General features: G+C 41.7%; 2 protein-coding genes across 2 annotated transcripts in view; both read right to left on the minus strand.

Annotated features, from left to right (window-relative positions):
• Positions 1–27,737, minus strand: part of LOC149168306 (uncharacterized) — a 235,554-nt gene that overhangs the window by 178,436 nt on the left and 29,381 nt on the right. The gene's annotated exons all lie outside the window — the stretch shown is intronic.
• On the minus strand, positions 23,154–26,697 carry LOC149168307 (uncharacterized). Its single transcript, XM_089426928.1, has 2 exons — positions 24,167–26,697; positions 23,154–24,056 (listed from the first exon to the last, which is right to left on the minus strand). Exons 1-2 carry the CDS (start codon positions 26,094–26,096, stop codon positions 23,461–23,463), a joined length of 2,526 nt encoding a protein of 841 aa, XP_089283054.1. The 5' UTR covers positions 26,097–26,697; the 3' UTR covers positions 23,154–23,460.

The following is a 27,737-nucleotide window of genomic DNA, read 5'->3' on the forward strand; positions in this document are numbered from 1 at the left end:
TGGCGGCATATTTCAGCGTGTCAATAGGTCGATACTCCAGGATTGATAATGAAAGGATACAACGATAAGTGCATAGGGTTGGACTTTGAACTATCCCACCCTAGCAAAATAAATAAATCTAGGGTTCATGCACTAAATCCTAGGTCTAGGGTTTGTGAACCAAACCCTAGAATTGATTGCTTCCTCTTGATAGAAGAAACCCTAACTTTTGGATGATTATATGGACAAAGCAAATTTGCTGATGAAGAAAAACCAAGATCAAGAGGGAATTGATATACTCTCATGAGATAAGTATGTTCTTAATTATGTCCATTATTGTCTCCCTTTTTTTGTCTCGTCTTTCTATATCTTGCTTTGTTGTATTTGTTCTTCCTTGAATTCTTAGTGAGATTGTGGGTACTTAATGAAGATTGCCTAGGTCGTGGCTATTAAAGGAAGAATAGGATTGATGAGCATTAGATTCAAAGGGAGCAGATCAGATCAACTTGATAGAAGTATTCCATTGTGACTCTCACAATGGACTGAAGCCTTTGAAGAACGATGTTGATCCATATCTGTCGAAGATGAGCCTTTTACGTGATCATTCTAATGAAAGCTGAGAATCTCTATGATCAATAAAAAAGGAAGTTCACAAGAGAAGTCTAATCCAAGATCAACAAAATGAAGTTGGATGATTTCCTTGCAGACTATATAATGTGGAACCTGAAGAAGCTTTGCCACTGAATTGGAAAATCCCTTTGATCAACTCGTATCTGACTTGATATATATTGAAGTTGGTCCCATCAAGGTTGTGAAGGATGATTATGTAATTTTGCTTCTTTATATGGATGACCTTCTTCTGACAAACCCTGAAGATTTGATTCTTCACTGTAAGAGGGAGTTGTTTGTTGAATGAAGTATCTTGGCATTACTATGTAAAGAAATTTGGTATAAACCATGGTGAGGCTTTCCTTTGGTAAGGGAAGCAAGTTAACAAGATCCTGCAGTAACCCAACTTCACGAAAACTCCCATTAAGAAGTTGAGAGAATCTGATTCTTTGTTAGCCCATCTACATACAAGCAGTTGATTGATGCTTTGCAGTAAACACCTTCAGATGAAGCTCGAGCATGATCATGGTACTGATGACTATTGCCTGAAGTATGTTGTTCTTACTCTAACTGGATTGAAAGTACTGACTATTATTTGAGCTCTGTTATGGTTTCTTGGATGAGCAAGAAGCAATCTTCTTTGACATTTAGTTTTGTTGAGACAAAATATATATAGTAGCTTATGCTAGAAATCGAGCTTCGATATTGCTTGCCAATTTGTTGGTTGGATGTTAGATACCATAGTGATATTATGTGTTGCATGAAGAATCCAATGTTTTATGGCAAGCCAAATCATATTGGCACCAAGTATCACTACATCTGTGACATGTTGCAGAGGTGAGCAGTGAAGCTCTGGTATATCTCCACTAATGAACAGACAACTGATAAAACCTCTCCTCGAAAGAAGTTCTACATTTTAACATAAGTTGAATTTGTTGAGATTGCCTCTTTGGTTGAAAGGGAACAATGATTTTCTTAGATCACGTTATTCTTCCTGTGTCACACTGACCTAGATGGGGTTGTAGTCCCTGAGTCAATGTGACTTGAAGAGGAAGAAAGGTTTAATAAGTTGATCAGCATTTTCTGTCATGTACTATGACCTGTGTAGGGTTTTTACCCTGAGTTTTGTACAGTGACCTATATAGGGAGAATGGTCCTGTGAGCATCTTTCTATATCTTGTGCTTAGATCTGTATAGGGCTTAACATCCCTCTGTCAAGTACATTGACCTGTATAGAAAACTAGGCATCTTCCTGTGTCATGTATTTGACCTGTATAGGGCTTAACATCCTTGTGTCGAATACATTGACCTAGATAGGAGGATGGGCATTTTCCTATAACTGGTACTATGACAAGTAACCTAAAGGAAAATAACCATTCTCCTAAGTCTTGTACTGTCACCTGGATAGGGTTGTAGTCCCTGAGTCAAGTATAGTGACTTGGATAGGAGAATGGAGTTAGAGGCTACCTGATTGGATTGGAGCCTCCCAGCATCTTGCTCTAACTATAGAAAGAGCTTATTATTACCATGCATGGATAAAGGCAGTACTCTAGTTTTGCAGTACTAGCTGACTGATTTAAATGGTACCATGGTTGTGAACTTATTCTTACTCACCATTTTGTGGGTGATATCCCTAGGAGAAAATTTCTCCAAAATGGTCCTCAGTCAGCAGCCAGCAACCCCTTGCAGCCACCAACTAGCTCGTTGTGCCATTTCTCTGCCACATGAGCCAGCCATGTGGTCCCTCAACCATATGTCATGATTGTATGTTTGAAGGTGGGCCTCCCGAACCTAAAGGTATGCCTTGTCATTCGGTAATTGAGTATTATAGTTTGCTTCTCATGGATACTTCTGGACATGGATTAATGGGGGGATTCGGCAAAAAGGGTGGGTTAGGTCTATGCTCTTCTCCCCTAGACCTCTTTTGGATGTTAACCTTGGACCATAGTCCCGTGGGATCTATTTTACTAACCTTTGGGATTTAGGGATGGTACTACATGGGAAACCCTTATTTTGGTTGTGTGGTCCCACTCCCTCATCCACATATATCACTCCCCTTCCACTCATTATAACCCCATTCATCATTTCTCCCACTTGGGTCCACATAGGGTTATCCTTCTCCCTCCCCTTACCCACACCTAGGGTCGGGCCTAGAATGATGCCCTGAAGGTTGATGCAGTTGAAAAGAAAAGTAAAAGCACAATTGGCCACATTCAACAGGAAAATGTACCACAAAATCCAAAAGATGGTCGGGACAAACACATTTAGCACGTGGGCAAAAGCCAATACATGAGCCCTACCCCATTATCATGGCCATCACCTTGGTTCCTATAGACCCTAAATAAGCCACCTTTATCATTCAGGAACCCATGATTGTCCCCACCCCTAGGGTAGAATGAACCGCCCTAACTTAAAGGGGATATCCGCTATTATACCTTACACATCATGCTCTTATCCCTTGAGACACGAGCAGTTAATCAAAGAAAAATCATAAAAGGCACAAGGCATATAAAGAAGGGTGGAAAAATCAAGGTCGAGGCACCTCATGCATTACGATTGCTCCCTCCTATACATTATATATGCATGTGTGGGCTTCCCTTTTATTAGCTACCCTTGTACCCTAGCATGTGGCCCACCGTTTCCCCTTTCATTCCCTACTCCCTTCATCGCTTCATCACATGCCACCACCCTTTGAAGGATGTACCTTGGACATACTATCCCCTTTAAAGGTAGAAACCATCTAATAAGATACTTGGTTAACCCAATTTTGAGCTTGGAGACATTAGCACATGCTAAAGCCCACTATGGAAGGGCATGCCATTATGAAGTGCCCACCTATTGTCCATGGTTTGTAAGCTCTTTAACTCGATTTCCGTTGACGACTTGTTCACATTAGATCTTATGTAGGATTGCAAATGATCTCCATTTTGGGTTTGGTCTCCCTATACGGGGTCCTAACCCTGCAGAGGGTTACATTGGCACATGTAGGGTGTGTTTAGAGAGCCATGGGCCTCCACAACAATAGACAACACTCCATGGATCCCCAAATATGTTCAGAGATTGCTCAAGATTCACCTATTGGAGGAGGAAAATGCATCTAGTTCAACGTGCCCATCCAGCCCCACAGTTGTACCATGCACTTGGTAGATGAACCAGGAATTGTATGTTGATGTGGCATCACTTACACCATCATTTGAGCCCTTACAGATGCTCTACAGGCATCTTTGATCTACTTGGAGACCCATGAGGTTACTTGTGTGCCCTCACACCCCTCACACCCATTGGGAGCACCACATGTTTATTATTTAGAGAACAAGGGGCCAACCCCTTGTCCACTACTTTTGGGAGTCCTATTCATCATTGTGGCACTTAAGGACTTCATCAGGCTTCTTCAAAAGCCCAACGACATGTATTATTAATCATTCGACCTCTTGAAAGGCTTATTCTTTTATTTATGAGCTAGTTTGATGGGCTTGTCACCAAAAGTTAGTTGTTTTGCACATTATTTTATTTTAGGGGCTAAGGTAGGCCTAAGTAGCTAAATCGAACTCATTAAAAGTGTATAAATGTAAGTGATGAGGATTCATTTTAGCATCATCACTTGGATTTGGAACTTGTATATCTTTAGATATTTTCACTATCCTTCTTGGAGGTCGAATTTTTTGAGCATGGAATGAATTTTGATGTTTGGATAATTTCCATATGGCTTGGAGCCTTCTTGATGGCAAGTTTTTGGATGGTTGGATATATTCTCATACAAGTACATTTAATTGCTATTCTTTCTTTCTGATTTTGTCACACACATTGTTGTTGGGATTTCGCTATACTAGGGCTTATTTGTTGCATCTCTTATGCGAAGTTGTGGAAATTTTGTTTCTAGATAGTGAATGCTTCATGTATGGGCCATGTATAATGAATGAATATTCCTAGGGGCGTTTCATTACTGAAATTCATCTTGATAAGCCATCTATCTTGCAAAACGACGTATAAAGTCTTTGAAGTTGCTTTTGTTGCTGCATTAGTGCCAAACGAAGTTTTCTTTGAGGCCTCCTTGACCTAGAAAATTCAAGGTCCATAGTCATAATTTTACTCGACTCCAATCTCCCCAAACGATTAGGCATTGGTCCACCAAAATGTGATCACCTTAAACCTTTCTCATCCTACTCCCTTTCCTTTTCTAGTCCTAGCCCATTAGGTCCCATAGGGCATCATATCTTGCAATGCACCCATGAAAAAAAACGATCGCTTGGTCCCCTACTGCGTTGGTGTGTCTCCTAGGTGCCCTCCAATTTTAAAAAAATTCTGACGGTGGGATTTTAAGATATCTCCAGCCCTAGCCTCGAGATTGAATCTTGCCCTTGGTTTCCTTAGGCTAGAAGCCTCATTGGGACCCTCACATTGTCTTGCATTAAAAATTCTTTCTTTGGTCCCTTTCTCCCTCTGGAATAGGTCAAGCATATCATTGGTTGCTAAACCCTACCCCCGGGTCCACTTGGTCCCGTGTGGTCCCATACACTATTAAGGGTAATTCTTCAAGGATCATTGGGAATCCAAGCGTTCACAAGAATTTCAAAGTTTAGGAACCTCCATTATAAGATACATACCCTAGACCTAAACTTTGAATTTCACCTTAATCCCTTCCCCGAGAACTTTAAACCTTGCCTCCAAAGCAAGCAAGCCACATATTTGAGCCTCTCTTGTGAATAGGCTTCTAGGATCACCCCTCACCCTATCATTGGTCTATCCATTTAGTGATCCTCATCATAACGGGTCTCCTCCCATCAGTGAAAGTCCGTAAAGAGCAGGGAGCCTTAGCCGTGGTGACAATGGGCTATCGCTCCATTTGTTTCCCATAGCCTAGTAGTAGCCCTTCAAGGATCCCCTTTTAGGACCCCTGCTAGTTTGAGCAATAACATTTATGTCGCCATTGTCGGGGAGGAAGCAGGTATGCCTCCCTAGTGAATCACTGAGGAATTGATTCATTGACGACAATTCAAGTATTCCTCTGGTGACTCCACTCATTCTTAAAACCCCTAGTTTACTTGAAAGGGAAAACATTCCTCACAAAACTAGGGCTGCTACCAAAAAGAACAAGGAAAGAGACTGATCACCTGTTGGTACCGCTCTTCTCCCTGAATTTGAGGAGGTGAGTGACCCTATCCCAAAGATGGCAACTAGTTCTACCACTGACCGTCCTAAGATGTCCAAGAGTGAGAGACACTTGGTTAGTGTGTTTGCCCCTTTGAAATTGAGTGATTATCCCAAATCTTTACCTGAAAAGTATAACCAATGGTTACCCAAGTTCAAAGGGGATGCTACTTGGAGTGTGTGTGACTTTGTCGAAGAAATCTATTGCCACATGTCCCCTAGAATGATCTTCGATAAAAATAGGCTCATGATGTTTTTTGTTCTATCAATTAAGGGACAAGCAAGAGAATGGTACCTTAGTCTTCCCTTAGCATGCATCGAGGATTCTGATGACTTTGTAGACCTAATCATGAAAACATGGTCATGCAATGCCCAACGAACCTTTAACATTCAAAAGCTCTATTAAATAAATAGGGGGAGGGAAGACATCTGGGAATTCATTCAAAAGTTTGATAGGGTATACTGAGATATCCCTGATCACTTGAAACCCTTTGATGCTAACATCCTTGACAAATTCATAAAAGTTGTTGGGGGCTACCTCACTTATACATTAAGAGACAAGAAACCTTCCACATTAGCCAAAGCCAAAGAGATAGCAATTAAGGTCGAAGAAAACTTGCATATTTCAAGAATAGATGTCAATGACATTCCTAAAACCAAAGTCGAAGCCAAGAAGGAAAAGGCTAAGGATCAACATGAGGAAACCCTTTTGGCCATCCTTAAAAGTATGGAAAAGCTTAGTGAAGAATTCCACTCATAGGATAGGGTAGTTATGAAAAAAATCACTGCATTAGAAAAGGCCCAAAATTCTAGTTACATTCCAAGGGGTAAAACTTTTCCTAAAAGGCAAAGTGATGAAGAGAAACCAAGTTGATCTCAAGTCCTGAACACTTTGGATGCAACCAATTCCGTAGAGCAAGATTCATCCTCCGAGGTGGAATCTGATGTCTTCAACATATTGTGAGGTTACAATCCAAGAAGAAAAGGAGGAACCTATTCATAATGATGACAATAGCTGAAGGTTCAAAGGGGTGCAATATTCACGAAAGGATAACCATAAGGACCCCACAACCTCTGAGGAAACCAACAAAGATGAATCGTCTCCAAAGCAAGCCCTTCCAAAGGATGTCCCCTCGAAGAATCCTTCTAAAAAGGATCCCCAAGCAAAGGTTAACTCTAAAAAGGATCCCTCAAAAAAGGAGAACATCAAAAAGAAGGAGAAGGGCAAACAAGTTGGACTTAACATTGACTTGGAGACTACCATAGGGAAAATAACTATACCATTCCTTTAAAGGAAATTTCAAAACTTCCTAAGCAACAACAAATCAATAAATCCCTAGGTTTCAAAGAGGAAGAATTACCTGAAGACTTACAAAACATTCATATTCCCGATCGCAACCCCAGACATGAACCATTTATGCTCACTTTGGCTATCAATGACCTCTTGCTACATAATTGTATGCTTGATTCAGGGGCTTCCGCCAACATCATGCCTTTAAAGGTTATGAAGCAGCTAGGTCTTAGCATCACTCAGCCATATAAGAAGGTATGTGGTTTTAATTCTAAGTTTGTAGAGGTGGAAGGCCTCATAAAGGATCTTAAGGTCTCTTTGGCCTGGAACCCTGATATATCCCTTCTCATGGATGTTTTCATCATAGATATTCCTGATGGGTGGGGAATGCTCTTGTCTAGGAAGTGGGGAGCCACTATTGGCGGTCATGTTCAAATGGACTTGTCATACGCTACCATACCATCCCGCAATCCAATGGAACCCCTTTTATCCTCTATAGAGAGTCGACTTACCTTACTCGTATGATCAAGCCTGGACCAATCCCCTATTATGAAACACGAGGTTGAAAAGCCTTCTCCCATTCTCCCTTCACAGGAAGTTTGCATCCTCAAATGACCAAACCACAAAACGAGCAAAAAGTGGAAGCCTAAGAAAGAATACAAGATCGGGGACCTGGTCTTAGTTGATAAAGAATTGATGTCTGTCAAGGTCCATGAGAAAGTTGGGGAGGACTATTACTACATTGCTAAACTCAACGACGAATTGTGGCCGCAGTCAGTCAAGTTAAGTCATATCACCCCTTTCCTTGTTACTTGACATTGTACTATTTGCATGTTAGAGTAGGATGCATTGCATATTGATTTTTTCATTAGAACTAATGTCATATGATATTTCTCATGATAGATTAGCTACATTTAGATTTAAAGACTGCACTTGAAAGTTTATTTTTTACGAGTAGATTGTATGGGTCTAATCCAAGCATGTGCAATCATAAGACGCCGCGAAAGCATGTTGCCCCGTGTTTTTCATCTACTATATGTGCAGGCAACAGGTATGCGGTAACCAAAATATTGTTGGAGTTCTCATGACCTCCCGTTCAAGTAGCTTCGTCCACTTTTTCAAGAGATCACGTCCCAGTTGGAGCCAAATGTTAAACACCATTTTGTGGGTGATATCCCTAGGAGAAAAGTTCTCTCCAAAATGGTCCTCAACCGGTAGCCCCTTGTAGCCACCAACTAGCTCGTTGTCCCATTTCTCTGCCACCTGAGCCAACCATGTGCTCCCTCACCCATCTATCATGATCATATGTTTGAAGGTGGGCCTCCCGAACCTAAAGGTATGCCTTGTCATTTGGTAATTGAGTATTGTAGTTTGCTTATCATGGATACTTCTGGGCATGGATTAATGGGGGCATTCGGTGGAAAGAGTGGGCTACGTTTGTGCTCTTGTTCCCTAGACCCCTTTTGGATGTTAACCTTGGACCCTAGTCTCGTGGGATCTATTTTACCGACCTTTGAGCTTTAGGGATGGTACTACATGGGAAACCCTGATTTAGTTGTGTGGTCCTGTTCCCTCATCCACATATATCACTCCCCTTCCACTCATTATAACCCCATTCATCATTTCTCCCACCTGGGTCCACATAGGGTTAACCTTCCCCCTCCCCTTGCCCACACCTTGGGTCAGGCCTAGAATGATGCCCTAAAGGTTGATGCAGCTGAAAATAAAAGTAAAAGCATAATTGGCCACATTCAACAGGAAAATGTATCGCAAAATGCAAAAGATGTTCTGGACAAACACATTTAGCAAGTGGGCAAAAGCCAATACATGAGCTCTACCCCATTATCATGGCCATCACCCTAGTTCCTATAGGCCCTAAATAAGCCTCCCTTATCATTCAAGAACCCATGATTGTCCCAACCCCTGGTGAAAAATAAACCACCCTACCTTAAAGGGGATATCCACTGCTATACCTTACACATCATGCTCTTATCCCTTGAGACCCGAGCAGTTAATCAAAGAAAAATCATAAAAGGCAAAAGGCATATAAAGAAGGGTGGAAAAATCAAGGTCGGGGCACCTCATGCACCACGATTGCTCCCTCCTATACATTATATACCCAAGTGTGGGCTTCCCTTTTATTAGCTACCCTTGTACCCTAGCATATAGCCCAAGGTTGCCCGTTTCATCCCCAACTACATTCATCTCTTTATCACATGCCACCACCCTTTGAAGGATTTACCTTGCACATACTATCCCCTTTAAAGATAGAAAACACCTAATAAGATACTTGGTTAACCCCATTTGGAGCTTGGTGACATTAGCACATGCCAAAGCCCACTATGGAAGGGCATGCCAATATGAAGTTCCCACATGTTGTCCATGGTTTGTATGCTCTTTAACTCGATTTCCTTTGATGACTTGTTGTACTAGAAGGCTAAGGGACACGTTGGATCTTATCCAGGATTGCAGATGATCCACATTTTGGGTTTGGTCTCCCTATACAGGGTCCTAACCCTCCAGAGGGCTACATTGGCACATGTAGGGTGTGTGTAGAGAGCCATGGGCCTCCACAGCTGTAGACAATACTCCATGGATCCCCAGAGATGTTCAGAGATTGCTCGAGATTCACCTATTGGACGAGGAAGATGCATTTGGCTCACCATGCCCATCCGGCTCCACAGTTGTACATGCACTTGACAGAAGACCCAAGACTTTTATGTTGATGTGGCATCACTTACACCATCATTTGAGCCCTTACAGATGGTCTACAAGCATCTTCGATCTACTTGGAGACCCATGAGGTTACTTGTGTGCCCTCACACCCATTGGGAGAACCACGGGTTTATTATTTCGAGAACAACGGGTCAACCCCTTGTCCACTACTTTTGGGAGTCTTATTCATCATTGTGGCACTTATGGGCTTCATCAGGCTTCTTAAAAGGGCCCAACGACATGTATTATTGATCATTCGACCTTTTGAGAGGCTTATTCTTTTGTTTATGAGCTAGTTTGGTGGGCTTGTCACCAAAAGTTAGTTATTTTTGTTAAAATTGGCAACTAGGGCCAAACTCCATGTGGGTCAACCTTATTTATGGCAGCTGATATTTTTCTTGGATTGCTCTCATCAAGAGGTGTAGGATTGGTCTAAAGATAATCCAATTTCGACATGTATTCATGGAGATATGAATTTATTTGTATTCTTGACAATTTGTCAAGGTCGGCCATCAAGCAAAACAATGTTTTACACCCCCAGCTTATCCTCAACGTGGCATATAAAAGGAAGAGACCTTGTGGCATAAACTCGCTCACCTCAACACACATTCTTCTCTCTCTCCTACGCATTAGAGGAGCATCTCTCTCTCACACGTGTGGCTAAAAGGAGGACACAAATCTGAATTAGGGCAATGTTGACTTGGGTGGACCATGGAGCAGAAAGGCTTAGTTTTGGCTATGTTGACCAGCAAGGAGGTTAGTTTGACTGCGGTTTGGGTTGGGGAACCTCTCCTATGCTAGCCACATTTTTGTTCAGCATTTCAAACCCCTGTTTGACCACCCTAGACCAGCATTGACTGTCAAGGGTTGATCGCAAACCTGCACCTACGTTAACTATTGTTTGACCATCATTTTCGGACTGTTTTGGGTTGTCTACCATTGTTGTTGGAGGCCGAGTTGACTAAGGTTGACTTGAGGTCAATTCTGACCTGTTTGACCAGCTTTGACTTTGTTGTTCAGGGTTTTGTTGCAACTGCCATAAAATTACAGATTTGTGTAATTGTACTATCTCTCCCTCTCTCTGTTGAGTTATTGAAGAATTGATCAAGGGTTTCCTCGAATTGGGGTTTGTCCCTGGCTAATGCCACATCTTGTGTCTCTTGTCTTGGCTTGTCTTCTACTGTTTACATTTATGTTCTATCTGCGTTTTACTATCATGCTGATGTGATTGCTATTCTGGAAATTGATATTGGGCTAATAAGGAAATTTGAAGTAAACTGCTCGTAAGCATAGAACATATCATTATTTTAACATGGTATCGGAGCTGAGGTGAAGACAAAGCCCAAGCAAGAGTGAAAGAGCAATCACCGAAGACAGTTGAAAAGGTCAAAAGGCTTCATGGGTTCCTCATCCCACTTCCCGACCGAAGACAAGCTCCGTGAGAAGTCTGACTATCACGAATGGAAGATGTCTCTTGATTTGACATTGGAAGAGCAGGAAGTGTTGGACTATGTGAGGGGTAAAATTTCGAAGCCTCCATCAAATGCACCGGCTACTACAAATAACAAGTACACTAAGGGTGAAGTCAAAGCAAAGAAGGTTATCTGAGATTCAATTGACAAGCATTTGGCGGCCTACATTTCCAAGCTGAACACCTCCAAGGAGATCTACGACAGATTGGTAAGCTTGTTTAAAGTTAGTGATGTAAATCAAGTTTTGTTCCTCAAAAATAAGTTGAATGATATTAAGAAGGGCAAGGACAAGGATATTCAATCCTACTTCTTAAGGATCACTGAGATCAAGAATGATCTTCTATCGATTGGAGAAGTCATTCCTGACAGGGAACTCACTATCACTACCCTTGGAGGGCTCCCATCCAAATGGTATATATTTATAATCACTCTTCTCAACAATGATCGAATTCCGGGATTTGAAGAATTGATGTCGAGATGCATTCAAAAATAGACAAGGATAGTGGAGCAAGAAATGTCTTCAAGTAAAGGCAACCCCACTGCTTTCTCCTCTCATGCCAAAAGGAGAAATAATTCTGGGTCTAAAGGTCATTTCAAAGGAAAGCCCGAATCGAAGGGTGGAAGGAAAGGAAGATGCTTTGTTTGCAATAAATTTGGCCACTATGCGAGGGAGTGTCCAAATAGAAAGGACACATCACATGATGATGATCAAAATCACTCCAGGGGCAACTCCAACAACAATCAAAGGAATGGCAGGTTCAATGGCAAAGGAAAGAGGAATGCGAGAAATCAAGGAAATGGTCAACCCTCCAAGAAAGCAAGGAACTCCAGGTATGAATCAAATGTTGTTAATAATAAGCAAGATGAGTATTATTTGACATCGGCCCTCTCCACTACCTCTCCTCCGGACTCGTTGGGAAATTGGCGTATTGATAGTGGTGCCTCAAGGGCCAAGGCACTTCACTGGTTACAAGGAAGCTCTCTCTAATCTGATAGAGAAGGAGACAAACTTGGAGATTATTTTCGGAGACAATTCCACTATCCCGTAAAGGGTGTAGGGAATGTTACTCTTCAATTAAATGAGGGTAACACGATCCATTTGCAAGAAGTCTTATATGTACTTGATCTTAAGAAGAACATGGTGTTCATTTCGGCAATGGAAGATAAAGGCTACAAGGTGGCATTCGTCGATGGCAAGTTACGTGTTTGGAAAAAGAACTTTAAAGATACTTTCACTCTTGGGTTCCAGGTTGACTCTTTATATCAAGTTGGAGAAAGTCCGTTGGGGGTCATGTCTTGTGACACATCTCTACAATTTGAACTATGGCACCGGAGGTTTACCCACCTTCATTATAAGGCTCTACCCGATGTGAGACAGATGGTGACAAGGATGTCCGAGTTCAAAGTCAAGCAAGAAGATGTATGTCTGGGATGTGTTGAAGGAAAGCTCAAAAGGGGACCATTCCCCTCAAGCCATAGCAAGTATACAGATATACTGCAGTTGGTCCACTTCGACATATCTGGTATGGTGCCCGTAAACTCTTTGGGAGGATATCTATATTATCTCACTTTTACAGATGATTATTCTCGCAAGACTTGGATATACTTCTTGAAAAGGAAGGATGAAGTGTTCAGTTGGTTCCGTCACTTCAAAGCCTTGATCGAAAATCAAACCGAGAAGAAAATCAAGATATTAAGGAATGATAATGGAAACGAGCATGAATCCAATGAGTTCCATGAATTTTGCAAAGAAGTTGGCATTAAGAGGGAGACCACAACACCATACACTCCTGAGCATAATGGTGTGGCTAAATGGAAGAATCGTGCGATTGTGGACACTGTTCGTGCCATGCTCCATGATCAAAGGCTTCCGAAGTTTCTATGGGCCGAAGCTACGAATACCGCCGTATATGTTCAAAACCGATGCCCTCATCAAGCTTTGGATTCCAAGACTCCCGAAGAAATGTTCATTGGAAAGAAACACGATGTCTCTCATTTTAGAACTTTTGGAAGTCCCTTATATTTTCATGTGCCGAAAGAGAAAAGAAGCAAATTGGGTGCATCTGAAAATTCTAAGGGCTATAGAATCTATGTGGCTAGTCAAAGGGTAGTCGAGATAAGTCATGATGTCACCTTTGACGAAGATATGGCTCTTAGCAAGGTTGACAATCTTCCTATTTTAAGGAAAGATAGAGAAGCTGACACCAGGAAGCCGGATGAAAAGGAAGATGAAACGATGCCCGATGTTGAAGAACCTATGGATCCTATTGATCCCCCTCTACAAGAGCTTTCCTCATCTAGGAAGAGGCCCTCATGTCTTAGGAGGACACTTGAAGATGCCGAGAGACATATTGCACCCATAAGGACTTTCCGTGAAAGCAAGAAGCCGACCAGGTATCAGGGGTACTTGAACATTATGAGCACCATCATTCAAAACGAGCCTACATCGTTCGAAGAAGCCGTGAAGCATCAAGTATGGAAGGATACTATGAATGAAGAATACGAGTCCATCATGAAGAATGATGTCTGGGATGTGGTCCCCAGACCCCAGGACAAATCAGTTGTCACCTCGAAATGGCTTTACAAAATCAAGCATGGAGCTGATGGGAGTGTTGAAAAGTACAAGGCTCGCTTTGTTGCTCGAGGCTTCTCTCAAAAGGAAGGTGTAGATTATGATGAGATATTTGCACCTGTTGCCCAATACACCACCATCCGCTCGATCATAGCCCTTGCTGCTTCGCAAGGATGGAACCTACATCAGATGGATGTCAAGACCGCATTCTTGCATGGTTTGATTAAAGAGGAATTCTATGTGGAACAACCCGAGGGGTTTGAGATTCATAATCGAGAATCTCATGTATGCAGGTTGAAGAAAGCTCTCTATGGGTAGAAGCAAGCACCCCGAACTTCCTATGAGAGGATCGATAGCTATTTGATGAAGTTGGGATTCACTAGGAGTGAAGCCGATCCGAACCTTTAAGGTTGAAGATGATAAGCCTCTCATACTGGTGTTGTATGTTGATGACCTCATTCTGACATGTGCAGCCCCTCTCATTCGCAAATGTAAGAGGGAGTTGGCTTTCGAATTTGAGATGAAGGACCTAGGACTGATGCATTATTTCCTAGGGTTGGAGGTCTGGCAAAAGCCAGGAGAAATTTTCCTATCTCAAGGAAAATACATGGTGAAAATATTGGAGAGATTTAGAGTGGTGGACTGCAAACCTGTGACTACCCCGATGGAGCTTAATTTCAAGAAGTTTTGCAGTAGTGTTGCCAAACCTGTATTGGGAAATGCTTCTGAGTATCATCAACTCATAGGAGCACTGATGTTCTTGGTGAACTCTCGTCCGGATATATGTTTTGCAGTCAACACGTTGAGCCAATATATGGTTGAGCCTCATCACTCACATTGGATTAGTGCCAAGAACTTTCTAAGATATCTTCAGGGCACAATCAATCATCGACTGAGAGACACTGCCGAAGATGTGAGGCTTCATGGTTATTCCAATGCTGATTGGGCAAGGCAGTGTGGTGGACCGAAAGAGCACTTTCGGGTGTTGTTTCTAACTTTCTCCTTAGGTTTTGCTTCGATATCCTAGATGAGCAGGAAGCAAAAGTCGGTGGCGTTGAGCACCGCTGAGGCCGAATACATTGCCACGAGTATGGCCTCTTGTGAAGTTGTTTGGTGGTGGAAGCTCTTTAGTGAGTTGTTTAGACATACGTTGGATACTATCGTGATCCTCTGCGACAACCAGAGTGGGATTTGTTTATCAGAGAATCTCGTATTTCATGATCGCTCCAAGCACATCGATATCAGGTACCACTTTATCTGGGATATGGTACAACGAGGAGCAATAAGGCTCCATCATATTGGGACTGATGAGCAGGTCGCCGACATTCTAACGAAGCCCCTGGGAAAGGTCAAATTCTTGACTTTCTGAGAATGACTAGGAGTCGTGGAGAGACCCTCTTATGAGGGTCCTGTATGATATATACATTGAGCTCTAGGAGCTCCGGGGGGCTTGGGGTACTTCTTGGAGCGATGAGCAACCATAGGGTGAGTGGTTCAGCCTTCCCCTAATGGTTTGTTGTGTACAGGGTGAGTGGTTTAGCCTTCCCCTGTGATACCCCATGGCAACATGTAGGCAGGATGAGTGGTTCATCCTTCTCCTGCTGAGACATCCTACCCATGCAGTCTGGGACTCATGGGAAGTACCTCTCATCTAGAAAATGAGTAGGGAAATGAGGATAGGGACCATAGTAGTACCAAAGGACGCATTGTTTATCTACCGTACTTCCTATGCTAGGATGACATTGATCTAGGATCAATTGGAACTGACTTCGGGTCAGTAAGAGTGATAGGAGACATTCCCTTTATTTGGAACTGATTTCGAATCAATAAGAGTGGTATGACACACTCTCTTCATTGGGACTGACTTCAGGTCAGTAAGAATGCTATTAGACACTCTCTTTTATCTGGGACTGACTTTGGGTCAATAGAGGATGGTATGATACATTCTCAATCACTTCTTCTTCTTCATAGTTCAGCAGAGCAGTGCATTGATGGCAAAGATAGTACCGACAGACAGATGGATTAGCAGATGGAGTTCTCCCTAGTTGAGAGGGAGTGTTAAAATTGGCAACTAGGGCCAAACTCCATGTGGGTCACCTTATTTATGGCAGCTGATATTTTTCTTGGATTCCTCTCATCGAGAGGTGTAGGATTGATCTAACGATCATCTGATTCCAACATGTATTCATGGAGATATGAATTTATTTGTATTCTTGACAATTTGTCAAGGTCGGCCAACAAGCAAAACAATGTTTTACACCCCCAGCTTATCCTCAACGTGGCATATAAAAGGAAGAGACCTTGTGGCATAAACTCACTCATCTCAACACACATTCTTCTCTCTCTCTCCTACGCATTAGAGGAGCATCTCTCTCTCACACGTGTGGCTGAAAGGAGGACGCAAATCTAAATTAGGGCAACGTTGACTTGGGTTGACCGTGGAGCAGAAAGGCTGAGTTTTGGCTGTGTTGACCAGCGAGGAGGTTAGTTTGACTGTGGTTTGGTTTGGGCAGCCTCTCCTAGGCTAGCCACATTTCTGTTCAGCATTTCGGACCCCTGTTTGACCACCCTTTGACCAACGTTGACTGTCAAGGGTTGACCGCAAACCTGCACCTACGTTGACTACTGTTTGACCATCATTTTCGGACTGTTTTGTGCTGTCTATCATTGTTGTTGGAGTTCGAGTTGACCGAGGTTGACTTAAGGTCAATTTTGACCTGTTTGACCAGCTTTGACTTTGTTGGTTAGGGTATTGTTGCAGCTGTCATAAAATTACAGATTTGTGTAATTGTACTATCTTTCTCTCTGTTGAATTATTGAAGAATATAAGAAGAATTGATCAAGGGTTTCCCCGCATTGGGGTTTGTCCCTGGCTGGTGCCACATCTTGTCCCTTGTCTTGGCTTGTCTTCTACTGTTTATATTTATGTTCTATCTGCATTTTACTATCATGCCGATGTGATTGCTATTCTAGAAATTGATATTGGGCTTTGAAGTAAATTGCTCTTAAGCATAGAACGTACCATAATTTAACAATTTTGCACATTATTTTATTTTAGGGGCTAATGTAGGCCTAAGAAGCTAAATCGAACTCATTATAAGTGTATAAATAGAAGAGATGAGGATTCATTTTAGCATCATCGCTTGGAGTTGGAACTTGTATCTCTTTAAAAAAATTTGCTATCCTTTTTGGAGGTCGAATTTTTTGAAAATGGAATGAATTTTGATGTTTGGATAATTTTTATATGCCTTGGTGCCCTCTTGATGGCAAGTTTTTGGATGGTTGGATATATTCTTATACATGTAAGTACATTTTAATGCTATTATTTCTTTCTAATTTTGTCACATACATTGTTGCTAGGATTTCGCTATACTAAGGCTCATTTGTTGCATCTCTTATGCGAAGTTGTGGAAATTTTGTTCTTGGATAGTGAATGCTTCATGTATGGGCCATGTATAATGAATGAATATTCCTAGGGACGTTTCATTACGGAAATTCATCTTGATAAGCCATCTATCTTGCAAAACAAAGTATAAAGTCTTTGAAGTTGCTTTTGCTACTACCTTAGTGCCAAATGAAGTTGTCTTTGAGACCTCCTTGACCTAGAAAATTCAAAGGTCCATAGCCATAATTCTACCTAACTCCAATCTCCCTAAAGGATATGTCCTAGAGGGTTCTGATTATGCATCAATGGGACATGGAGACAAGTATATTTCGGACGAGGGTACATCCATCTAGGATCCAAGTTCAGTTGACATGAGAGGATATTGGAATCTTCGGTTGGCATTGAGATCCAGGTGGGGCTTTCCATCATATACCAGAGGTGCAGGATGACTATGGTAGAATGGTTGACCCAGTGACTATGCGCACACGTTCCTTCATGGAGTTTCAATCAATATTAGTGGCAAGTTGGTTTGACATGCGAATGAGCATACTCTAGGATATGTCCTGGCACATTGTCTGTGTATGGAATGTTAAGATGATCAACGTCCTCTGGCAAGAGTCATGCGGATGGGGACGGCATTGGTATGCCACCAGGAAGGGGGCATTGTATGGATATGATGCTCTTCCATTGATGAATTCGGCACAAGAGCCACCAATGATCAGCACAACAATGACATCCCCATTAGCATGTGAGGAGTTATGCGACTCAGGTTTACCCACGATCAATGAGGGGACACATGAGAATCTAGGAGCATCATGTCTTCAATTAAGATATCAACAGATTAGAGACGAAGAGATGGGCATTCACAAGCTTACCCTTGGATATCCATATGGACTCTTGATCATACCCTTGGGAATCCACATGCCTATCACTCTCCAATACTATTTATTGTCACAGAGGATTTGGTTGTCACTCCTTCATGCTATCACCATGAACAGCAAGATGCGGGAGGCTCACCTGGGACAGTTGGATGAGACACAGAGCATCATGGACGGGAGAGAGACTTTCCAGTTAAGGCATATGGTTGGTGCACGAATTGGTTGGTACAAGCTTAGGCATGGCATGGTCTACTGAAGAGGTAGCATATGCTCCACCCCTGACTACACACTCAAGGAGATGATCATGAGGGTGCTACATGACATACCTTCGACAAGACTTTCTGAGGCACTGCATGAGCATGAGGCATAGCAGATGGTGGACCTCTTTACAGGAGGACATGTAAGCTCCAAGCAGTATTTGGGTGCATCATCAGGAGACGGGATAGCAGTGTTCGTTATGTGATCTAGTAGCAGGGAAGTTTAGCATGCACTAGGTTGATTATCGATACATGGTGTCCATCTGTTGATTGTATACAGGGATCAGAGGAGAGGCATGGATGGGTTCCAACAGCTATCGGTACTAAGAAGCAACTACTAGAGATTGGGAGTTGTGAACTTCCAATATGGCATTGGGATCCAGGGATTCAGTTGGTTGCTCGATCACTCCACTTCTCGATGAGTAAGGGATATGACAATGAGTGACCTAGTTGATTTTTGGGGTTAACACGTGGAGGATTGTGGAGGCCTTCACCATGTGGCGATTGATATTTTCCCTGTGGTTGCTCGGGATTGAGTCTAGTTGTAGATCAATAAACGATGACCTTGTTGAGATGACTTGGCAAGATGTGCTTCATGGTTGTGGGTTTGGACATTACAGATATTTTGGCATGTGATTCCAAGCGAGGAGGATTCAGTATGAGCACGATGAGAAATTATTTATGACTAGAGTGGCACAGCGACAGCATGGCAGTCTATTTTTGAGATTAGCATGGGATCCTGGAATTACAAGGTTTGGCAATTCAACTACCATTGGGGATGAGCTGGTTTTTACGGGGGAAGATCACTCAAATCTTCCATTGGACCTCAATTTCATGGAGAGTGTTTCACTTCTCAATGATTTGTTGATATTTTGGAACGCCTCACTAGTATGGCAGTGTGATCACCAGGGGGAGGTAGGGTTAGCTCATGTGGAGGAGGATCCTTCTCAGCAAAAGTTGGATTGTACCTTCAAGAGTTCACTCCTGAGGTACATGAGATAGGTTTTTCGATAGAGCAACTTCTCGAGGAGATGACCAAGATTTTGCATTTTCGAGATGCTCTACTTATTGGCAGTTTGCAGAGGGCCTTTGGTGTTTATGCCTTGTTGAGGAGTGAGTGGAACGAGGAATGCTTCACGATGATCGGAATGGTTTGGGACCCCTGTATCGTGAGATCCATTCATTTTGGGGCAGTACAGTGGTCTAGAGTAGCTCGGTGGCACATTTGGGACCCTGGTATTAGTTTGGATCAACTTATAGAGTTACAGCATGTGATGATATTGCTTGAGGACAAGCAATTTTTGGGAGGGGAGATTGTAATGTCCCCAATTTTTGCATTATCATGTGTTGAGATTCAGAGAGATTCCAGAGCTTTTGTCAGCCAGGTCACAAGAGTCAAATTGCATTATTGGTGGGCACAGAGGGTTTTGAGGAGTTTTATAGGGTCTGACTATGATCGCTTGCCATTTTTCATCTTTCAGATCAGTTCCGCACAATTCGATCTTGGTTCCACTGCATTTCGACGATTTCCATAAAACGCTATCATTAACGAGCATATTTTAATTAATTACGCTTAAGGTGTTGTTTTAGGATGATTATTTGGAGAAACACCTTCGTGTAATAGCTCGTTGGAATCGGGACGAAAAGATCAAAAAGACAGGATGATGAAAAGGGGCTTTAGGAAGCTAGTGTGATCATGGTGCCAGTTTAAGCATTTACTGGAGAGAAAAGTGACTTTAATTAGTAATAAAAAGTCACTTATTAAATAAAAGGAGAAAAAGGGTTTGGAGCTCATGCGAATTTCCTCTTGAGGGTTTTAGGTGAGACTCTCAAACTAGTTTCGGTGGACATACAATGCCACTCTGGCTAGTATTCGGTCACTTTCGGTGGTCATCCATAGCGGCCCTAGTTGGCATTATGGGGAAATTATTCAGATTTCCCATTTGTGTTCGAAATTGCAAGTCACTCTTGTAGCAGTTCTTAAGGGCCAAATTGATATTATTTCTAGAACATTGAGTTGTGGATGTTGGGTTGAAGTTTCAGAGGGTTGAGTTCATTGACACATTGGGTCGAACTGCTAAAGTCATATTATTATTGTTGAAGTCGAGTTGATATTCATATACTAGAAAATATATTGTTGATCATTTGCCCGAGATAATAATGTCATTGTTAGGGCCAAGTTGACATTTATCTACGGGAGATTATACTATTGATCATTTGCCTAAGATAATATTATTGTTGGGGCCGAGTTCATATTTATTTGCCAGAGATTATATCATTGTTCATTTTTCAAAGCTCATATTATTATTGTTGGGGTCGAGTTGATATTCATTTGTCAGAGATTATATTGTTGTTCATTTGTCGGAGATCATCTTATAATTGTTGGGGCCAAGTTGATATTCATGTGTCGAAGATTATATTGTTGTTTATTTGTCGGAGATCAAACTATTGTTGTTGGGGCTGAATCATTATTTATTTGCCTAAGAACGGATCTTGATTATTGGGGTTGAACTGTTTGGGTATTTGGAGGTTCCTTGGAGGCCGAGTTCCCAGTGCAAAAAGGAGGGTCGAGTTCTCATGTCTATCATGTTTCCTTGAGGGCCAAGTCCATTTTATGTGGGTCTGTATCATCTTTTCAGAGGGTCGAGTTAGTCTATCCAGTTGTCGGGGTTGTATCACGGATTTCCAAATTCTCATTTGCATGTAAACCCTCCAATTGAGTTAGTAAAAGTATCGGTTGTGAACCTAAAAATTTTTCGTTGTTTGTGTTTATTTCTCTGTTTGCGAAGTGTTTGAAGAAATATTTATTCACTAAGTGTTTGACAAAAGTCTTCAAAGAGAGTTTTTAAATTATACTAGGTTGTAATAGCATATTTTAACACAAGGTACATTACACTACAATGGGTTCCATAGGGATAGCAACTTTTAGGTCAAGTTCGTGTATGAATGGGAAGCAAAACATGCTACTCTAGAAACAGAAATCATCTATCAAAGAGTTTGGAATATTGAACTTGCAAAGTTTCTTCCTTCCTATGGTTGTTGGCTAGGATAAAAAACCTAACGTGGGATCTATTAATTAAAAGAGGCTTTAGAGGTCTTGAGGTATGTTTTATGTGTAACAAATAGGAGAAGAGAGCAAAGCATCGCTTCAATTGTTGTGTGGAAGGAAAACCCTAACATGGATTAATTAAAAAAGGCCATGAACGTCCCTTAATATGTCCTATGTGTAACAAACAAGAGAAGCCGATAGAGCATCTATTCAGTTGTTGTGTGGAGATTAATGTTGTCTAGGATAGAGAAACCCTTCTTTTTTAGATTCAAACCAAAACAAGGACAATATTCTACAAGCCTTGGAGAATTGGAGAAAATCCCTTATTATAATCAGATTCTAAACAAATCCAGGGGTATTTTTTCAAGGTTCCTACCATGGATAGTTTGGAAGGAACGTACTCACAGAATTTTTAAACAACAATATCAAAGTATTGAAAATACTTGGCTTAACATTTGAGCAAAAGGTGCAAGAATCTATGAACTCTTCTCCGCGGTTGGAGGATGCCAAACACCTCTAGGGTAAGGATCCCTACTAGATTCGTGGACAAGGCCCCCCAATGGGTTTGTCAAGTTGATTTTTCATGATACTGCTAAGGGCAACCCAAGCCCAATGAGGGTAGGGGGTTTTCAGGGACAAAAAAGGCATCATCCTTTTTGTTATTGCCATCCATTTGGGCAAAAGCACAAGTAATGCCACAAAGTTAGATGGTCTCATTAAGGGATTAACTCTAGAAATCCACTTAAGGTCCCAAAACCTTACTATGGGAGGAGACTCTACAATAATCATCCAGCCTCTTCCTTGAATCATGTGCACTCCCAACTTAGACAAATTCTTAGACAGCCGGAGCCTCTCAACAAGATTCCCACAAGTCTTCACTCCTCAAAACTCCACATGGACCATCATTCCCTTTCACATTTGTAGAAAAGCTAATGATCTAATGGATCGACTAGCAAATGAGAGATTGAGCTAATCAATCAATACCAACTAATGCCCCAGGCAACAACTAGGAACCCAACCAACTTCAAGACAATTGTCTGATGATAAACGAGCATGACAACAACTCCCCATATCAACCAAGAATTGTAGGAAAGGTCATCTCTGATGTGGTTGAGAGAGGCCGTAATAAAAGGAACCCCCTGATCCTTTCAGTGCAAGTTGCTTTGTACTATGCAAATATTGAATTTTAAATGGTTAAAAGGAATTCTAGATGGTCGTTTTGAATGATGAGAGCATAGTAATGATTGAGAATTCAATGGAAATAAAAGGAATGATCTAGCTACAATGTTTTATAGCATATGTTGGTGCTATACAAGTGAACTTGTTGGAAAGATTGTAGCCCCAAATTCTCTAATATCAAGAGGTTTGGATGTGATCCCCACAACATCCAAACCTATTCAGTAATTTTCCTCATGTTTTCATGTTGTGGGCTTTGTTTTGGTTTTATTTTCTTCATGCACTTGGAAATAGTTTGGTGATGTCATTGAGATTGTTGGTTTATGATGGTGGTGTCTAGGACGAAAACCTTGCTACTTACCCCTCTCAAATCTTGGTTTACCCACTCCCTTTGCATAGAAGAGCCTTAAACCTCTCATTAGCTCTATTTGTGATCCTAGGTGTTATCCTAAGTAACATGACATGTCCTCCCCCCCCCTCGTGTCATGTATTTTATGTGTCGGACATGACAAGTGGGTGACAAATGTCTTACACAGGTTTGACCAATGTTTTTAAAACCGGAACCGGTGACCGAACCGGTCCACCTAGCTAACCGGTTTACCGACCGGAACCGGTCTAACCGGGACTGGTTTGGTCTAAACGAACCGGTTTTTAAAAAATACATTAAATAATTAATTTTTAATGAAAAAAAACTATTTTTAAGATGTAAAACCATGATTCCAAGCCAATAGAGACAAAATATGCAAAGTTTGCTCATTTATATACCATGCAAAGGTGAATATATCAAAATGGCACCGAGTGCAATACATATCATCGACAAAATAGCAAAATACATAGGAAATGAGGCTCTAAATGGCCTATAGAGTCCAAAAACCATGCTGCAAGCTATGAGGCCATTGGCCTACTACAAGTCTACAGTGTACACATGATCAATCATCAAGATCATCACCACTACTAGACACATGATCATCATCAGGAGCTACATAGACATCATCTGGTTCAGAGTCTGAGGATGCCTCTGCCTCATCTGCAACATCAGTATCAATGCCACCAATGACAATAGAAGTGGACCTAGTGGAAGCACGAGTTTGTCGACCTGCACGACTAGTGCCTTCCATTGGTTCCTTGCCTTTCCTTGATGCCGCTACTGATCCTGGTTCTGATGCCGCCACATAATCTGCCTCATCCTCCGCTAAAGCCATGTCGATATCAAAATCAGCCTCAAACACAGGATCTTCAGTCTCCTCCACCCATTCTGATGTTGGATCAATATCGTCCAACACAATGGGATCTAGATCAGGTGATTTGCTCATCATTTGGTTCCTCCTCAGTCGAAGGTTGTATTGCACAAAAACAAGATCATTTAACCGTTTTTGTTCCAAACGGTTTCTCTTCTTCGTGTGTATGCGCTCAAAAACAGACCAATTGCGCTCACAACCTGAAGCACTGCAAGTTTGACTGAGGACTCTAATTGCAAACCTTTGCAATTGAGGACACTGGCCACCAAATGACTCCCACCAATGTGCTGCAAAGAAAAAGACAATAATTAGTAACTTAGTTTATAATTTGAATTGTAAAGAACGTAAACAATTTTAGCTTGAAATGAAAAACAAAATGGAAATTGGAATTGCTTACCTGGTTGGTCCACATCTCTTGCCATCTTTGCCAAGTTTTTGCCAAAAGTACCACTTGCTTGATTGAAAATAGTAAGCTGTCTATGTATATCCAACTGCTCTACATGGTTAGGGACCATGCGCTCCAAGCAATCAATCAATCCAGCTCTGACCTCCCCATCATGCTGATCTCCTAGCCGATTTTTATAGTGATACCTTGGGTTCAAAAAATACCCGGCTGCATGTATAGGACGATGGAGTTGATTGTTCCATCTGTTATCAATGATCTCCCATATACGGCCATATTTAGCTAACCTGTCATTGTAAGCTGCCCGTATCTGCTCCTTTGCCTGATCCATAGCTTCATAAATGTAGCCCATGGCCAATCTTTCCCCATCCACCAACCTTAGCACCTTAACAAGGGGCTCGGTAATTTTCACAAGCTCTACAGACCTTTTCCAAAAATAAGTGTCTAACACTTTCTTTTTGGTGTCTTTTCCATCTGGTCTACGAGCCCACCGAGATTCAGACCATTCATCAGAGGAAAACATTTTCTGCAAGTTTCTATGTTGACCATTGAGACATTGCAACGTGAGGAAGTGAGTTGCAAATCTCGTAATTGCAGGCCTAACAAGCTCTTTGCCTCCAGTGTGTTTCCTCATTAGGCTCAATACCCATGAGTGGTTGTAAATGTATTTTGTAATGCACTTGGCATGCTCTACAGTGTTTTTTACCCACTCCACCTTGCCTATATCCTCAAGCATGAGGTCTATGCAATGTGCAGCACATGGAGTCCAAAATATGGTCTTATATTTGGCCTCAAGCATCTTTCCAGCAAGAACATAGTTTGAGGCATTATCAGTGATGACCTGCACAACATGCTGCTCCCCAACTTCCTGAATAATGTTATCCAAAAGCTCAAATAGAAGGCTTGCATCCTTTACCCTATCAGATGCATCAACTGATTTAAAAAACATGGTTCCTTGAGGGCAAGAAACAAGGAAATTAATGATAGTGCGGTTCTTTCCATCGGTCCATCCATCTGACATAATGGAACAACCTGTTTTGACCCATGACTCTCTAAACTCAGTCAAATACTCATCAATGGAAGATATCTCTTTTTGCAAAAGAGCTCCCCTCAAGTCATGCATACTAGGGCCTTTGAAGCCCTTTCCTGCAGCTATAACAGAGTCCCACATAGCTTGGTAATAAGGTGAGCGAGAAGCATTAAATGGGATATCTGAATCATACCACCATCTAGCAATGTATTGGTGAGAAGTTTCTTTGCATTGTTTTTTCCAATGCTGATCCAAAGTGGGTTGAGAACTTGGCTGGGAGGAAGTGGCTGTGGGATTAGATTTAGAAGAAGCAATGGTGGCAGAAGATGAGAAATAACTTTGGATGTTTTGTCTCTTTGGTCCTCTTGATGGTTGGCCAACTCCAACAGAAGGATGAACATAGTGAAAGGGGTCATTGGTGGAAGGGATAGAAGTGGAGTCTTGAATCTCATAATCATCATACCCACTCTCTTTCATGGCTTCTAATAATTCCCTCTTCCTTGCAATTTCATCTTGGATGGCCTTCTCCCTAGCCTTATCCTCATAAAATTTTTCAAGCTTGGCAATGTATTCTGCCCTAATAGGACCTAACAGTTCTTTTGGTGCATCACATGGCTTTACTTGGCCTCTTACCCCAGCCAAGTGTTGTTTCAACCTAAGAATACCCCCACCTCCAATAGATTTATGGCATAATTTGCATATCATTTTTCCATCAATTACATCACAATGAACCCATGCACTGTCCTTTCCTTTTGGAGCCATGTTTGCTTGAAATAATAACAATTTGCAAAGAAATCTGCCATTTAAAAAAAAAATTGCAGCTAAGGAACATGGAAAACCAATGATAAATGTAGGAAAAAAAATGCACATGCAAGCTAAAAAATTTGATAGCATAGAGCTAGAGAGTTCATAGGCTTAGCATAGCATAGATGATAGATCATTGAAATGAGAAGTTTATAGCACAAAAAAATTAATTCATGGACAGCAGACCCAAATGAGGAATTATCAAGTGCAAATCCTTACCTGGAAATGCAAAGTAGCTCCCTTAGCCTCCTCTTGATGATGGCAACTCCACTGACAGCTACACACTATCTCCAAAATAGCTCCAACTCCAACTCCAAGATGACTACTTCAGCAAAAACTCCACACTCTCCAAGCTCACAAACAAACTCACAAACACTCACAAACACTCCAAATCAGTTGTGTGAGACAAATGAGGGTGAGAGGGGTGTCTTATAGCAATTGTGAGGGTCTTTTTGGAGGGAAAATCCCTTTCCCTCACCCCCAAAAACCCTAAACCGCCCTCAGCTGCCATAAACCCGCCGCTTTTTACCTTTACCGGCGGCCTGTCCCTAAACCGGCCGGTTTAGGACGGAACCGGCCGGTTAGCAAAAAACCGGCCGGTTAGGACCTAAACCGGCCGGTTTTGACCGGTTAGGTCAAAAATCTGGGCAAATAGGGGTGCTGACCGGGTTTTTTCACCGGTTCTGACCGGTGAGCCTCCTAACCGGCCGGTTAGGCCGGTAACCGGTCAGACCGGAACGGTTTTGAATACTATGGGTTTGACTTGTGTCCTATTTGTAGGACACGAGTTTAAACTATGTCGAACACCAGCCCTACTAGTGTCCCAAAATTTGGACACATGTCCAGCGAAAAAAGCATCCTAAAATCAATTTATTGCCTTATTCTCACACAATTCAGTCACAAGTTTAAAGCTCTCAAAGGTTTTGGAGTGCAACTAAGGGAAATTTAGCAATGTTAGAAGGTATTCAAATGGTTGGGAAGAAGATTTGTCCAAGCCCTACTAATACTATGCAACTAATGGTAATGTTAAATTCTTAAAGTAAAAGTACTTTTATACATTACTATTAATTGACTCGGGATGTTTGAGAGTGGTTCCGACCTCATCGGATTTCATATGGAAAAAGTAGAATTTTAGATCCCACTCAAAATCCAACGGACTTAATAGTTTTCAAGATTTCAGGATTGGGGGAACTGCAACGTTTTGGTTGGAGTTTGTCATGTATGAGGGTATGGAACTAGAATTTAATTAAGAGGACCAAACCCTCTGTGTACCTCAATGTTGGTGGCATTGATCTTTGAACTCCTTTGTCATGACACAAGTAAAAATGTACCCATCACTCAAACATAATCTCAACTTGACATGTTAAGCTTTTTCTATCTCATTGTAATGCTTAGAGGGTGATATGTTGATGAGGATCTCAATATAGGCAATGTTTTTTTATTGAATGTAGTACTAGTTATTTGTTGTGGCATGATTTTTGTGGTACTATTAAAATTGGCAACTAGGGCCATATTCCACTTTGGACTGCACATTTGATAGAGATGGTTATTGCATTGAATTCCTCTATTCGAGAGGACCAAAAGCGACCTAAAGATCATCAAGTTTGGATAAGCAAAAATATGTTTTTGAATTTATACCCTCTCGTGTGCAAATTGTCAAGGTCGGCCACATCATCATGTAGGCTCATGAAGCCCAAGAGACATGTCACTTCTACCCTCAACAATTTGTAT

This window comes from Pinus tabuliformis, chromosome 4_2 (genome assembly GCF_031772625.1).
Source record: "Pinus tabuliformis cultivar Carrire ecotype Pingquan chromosome 4_2, CPIR1, whole genome shotgun sequence".
NCBI lineage: Eukaryota > Viridiplantae > Streptophyta > Pinopsida > Pinales > Pinaceae > Pinus > Pinus tabuliformis.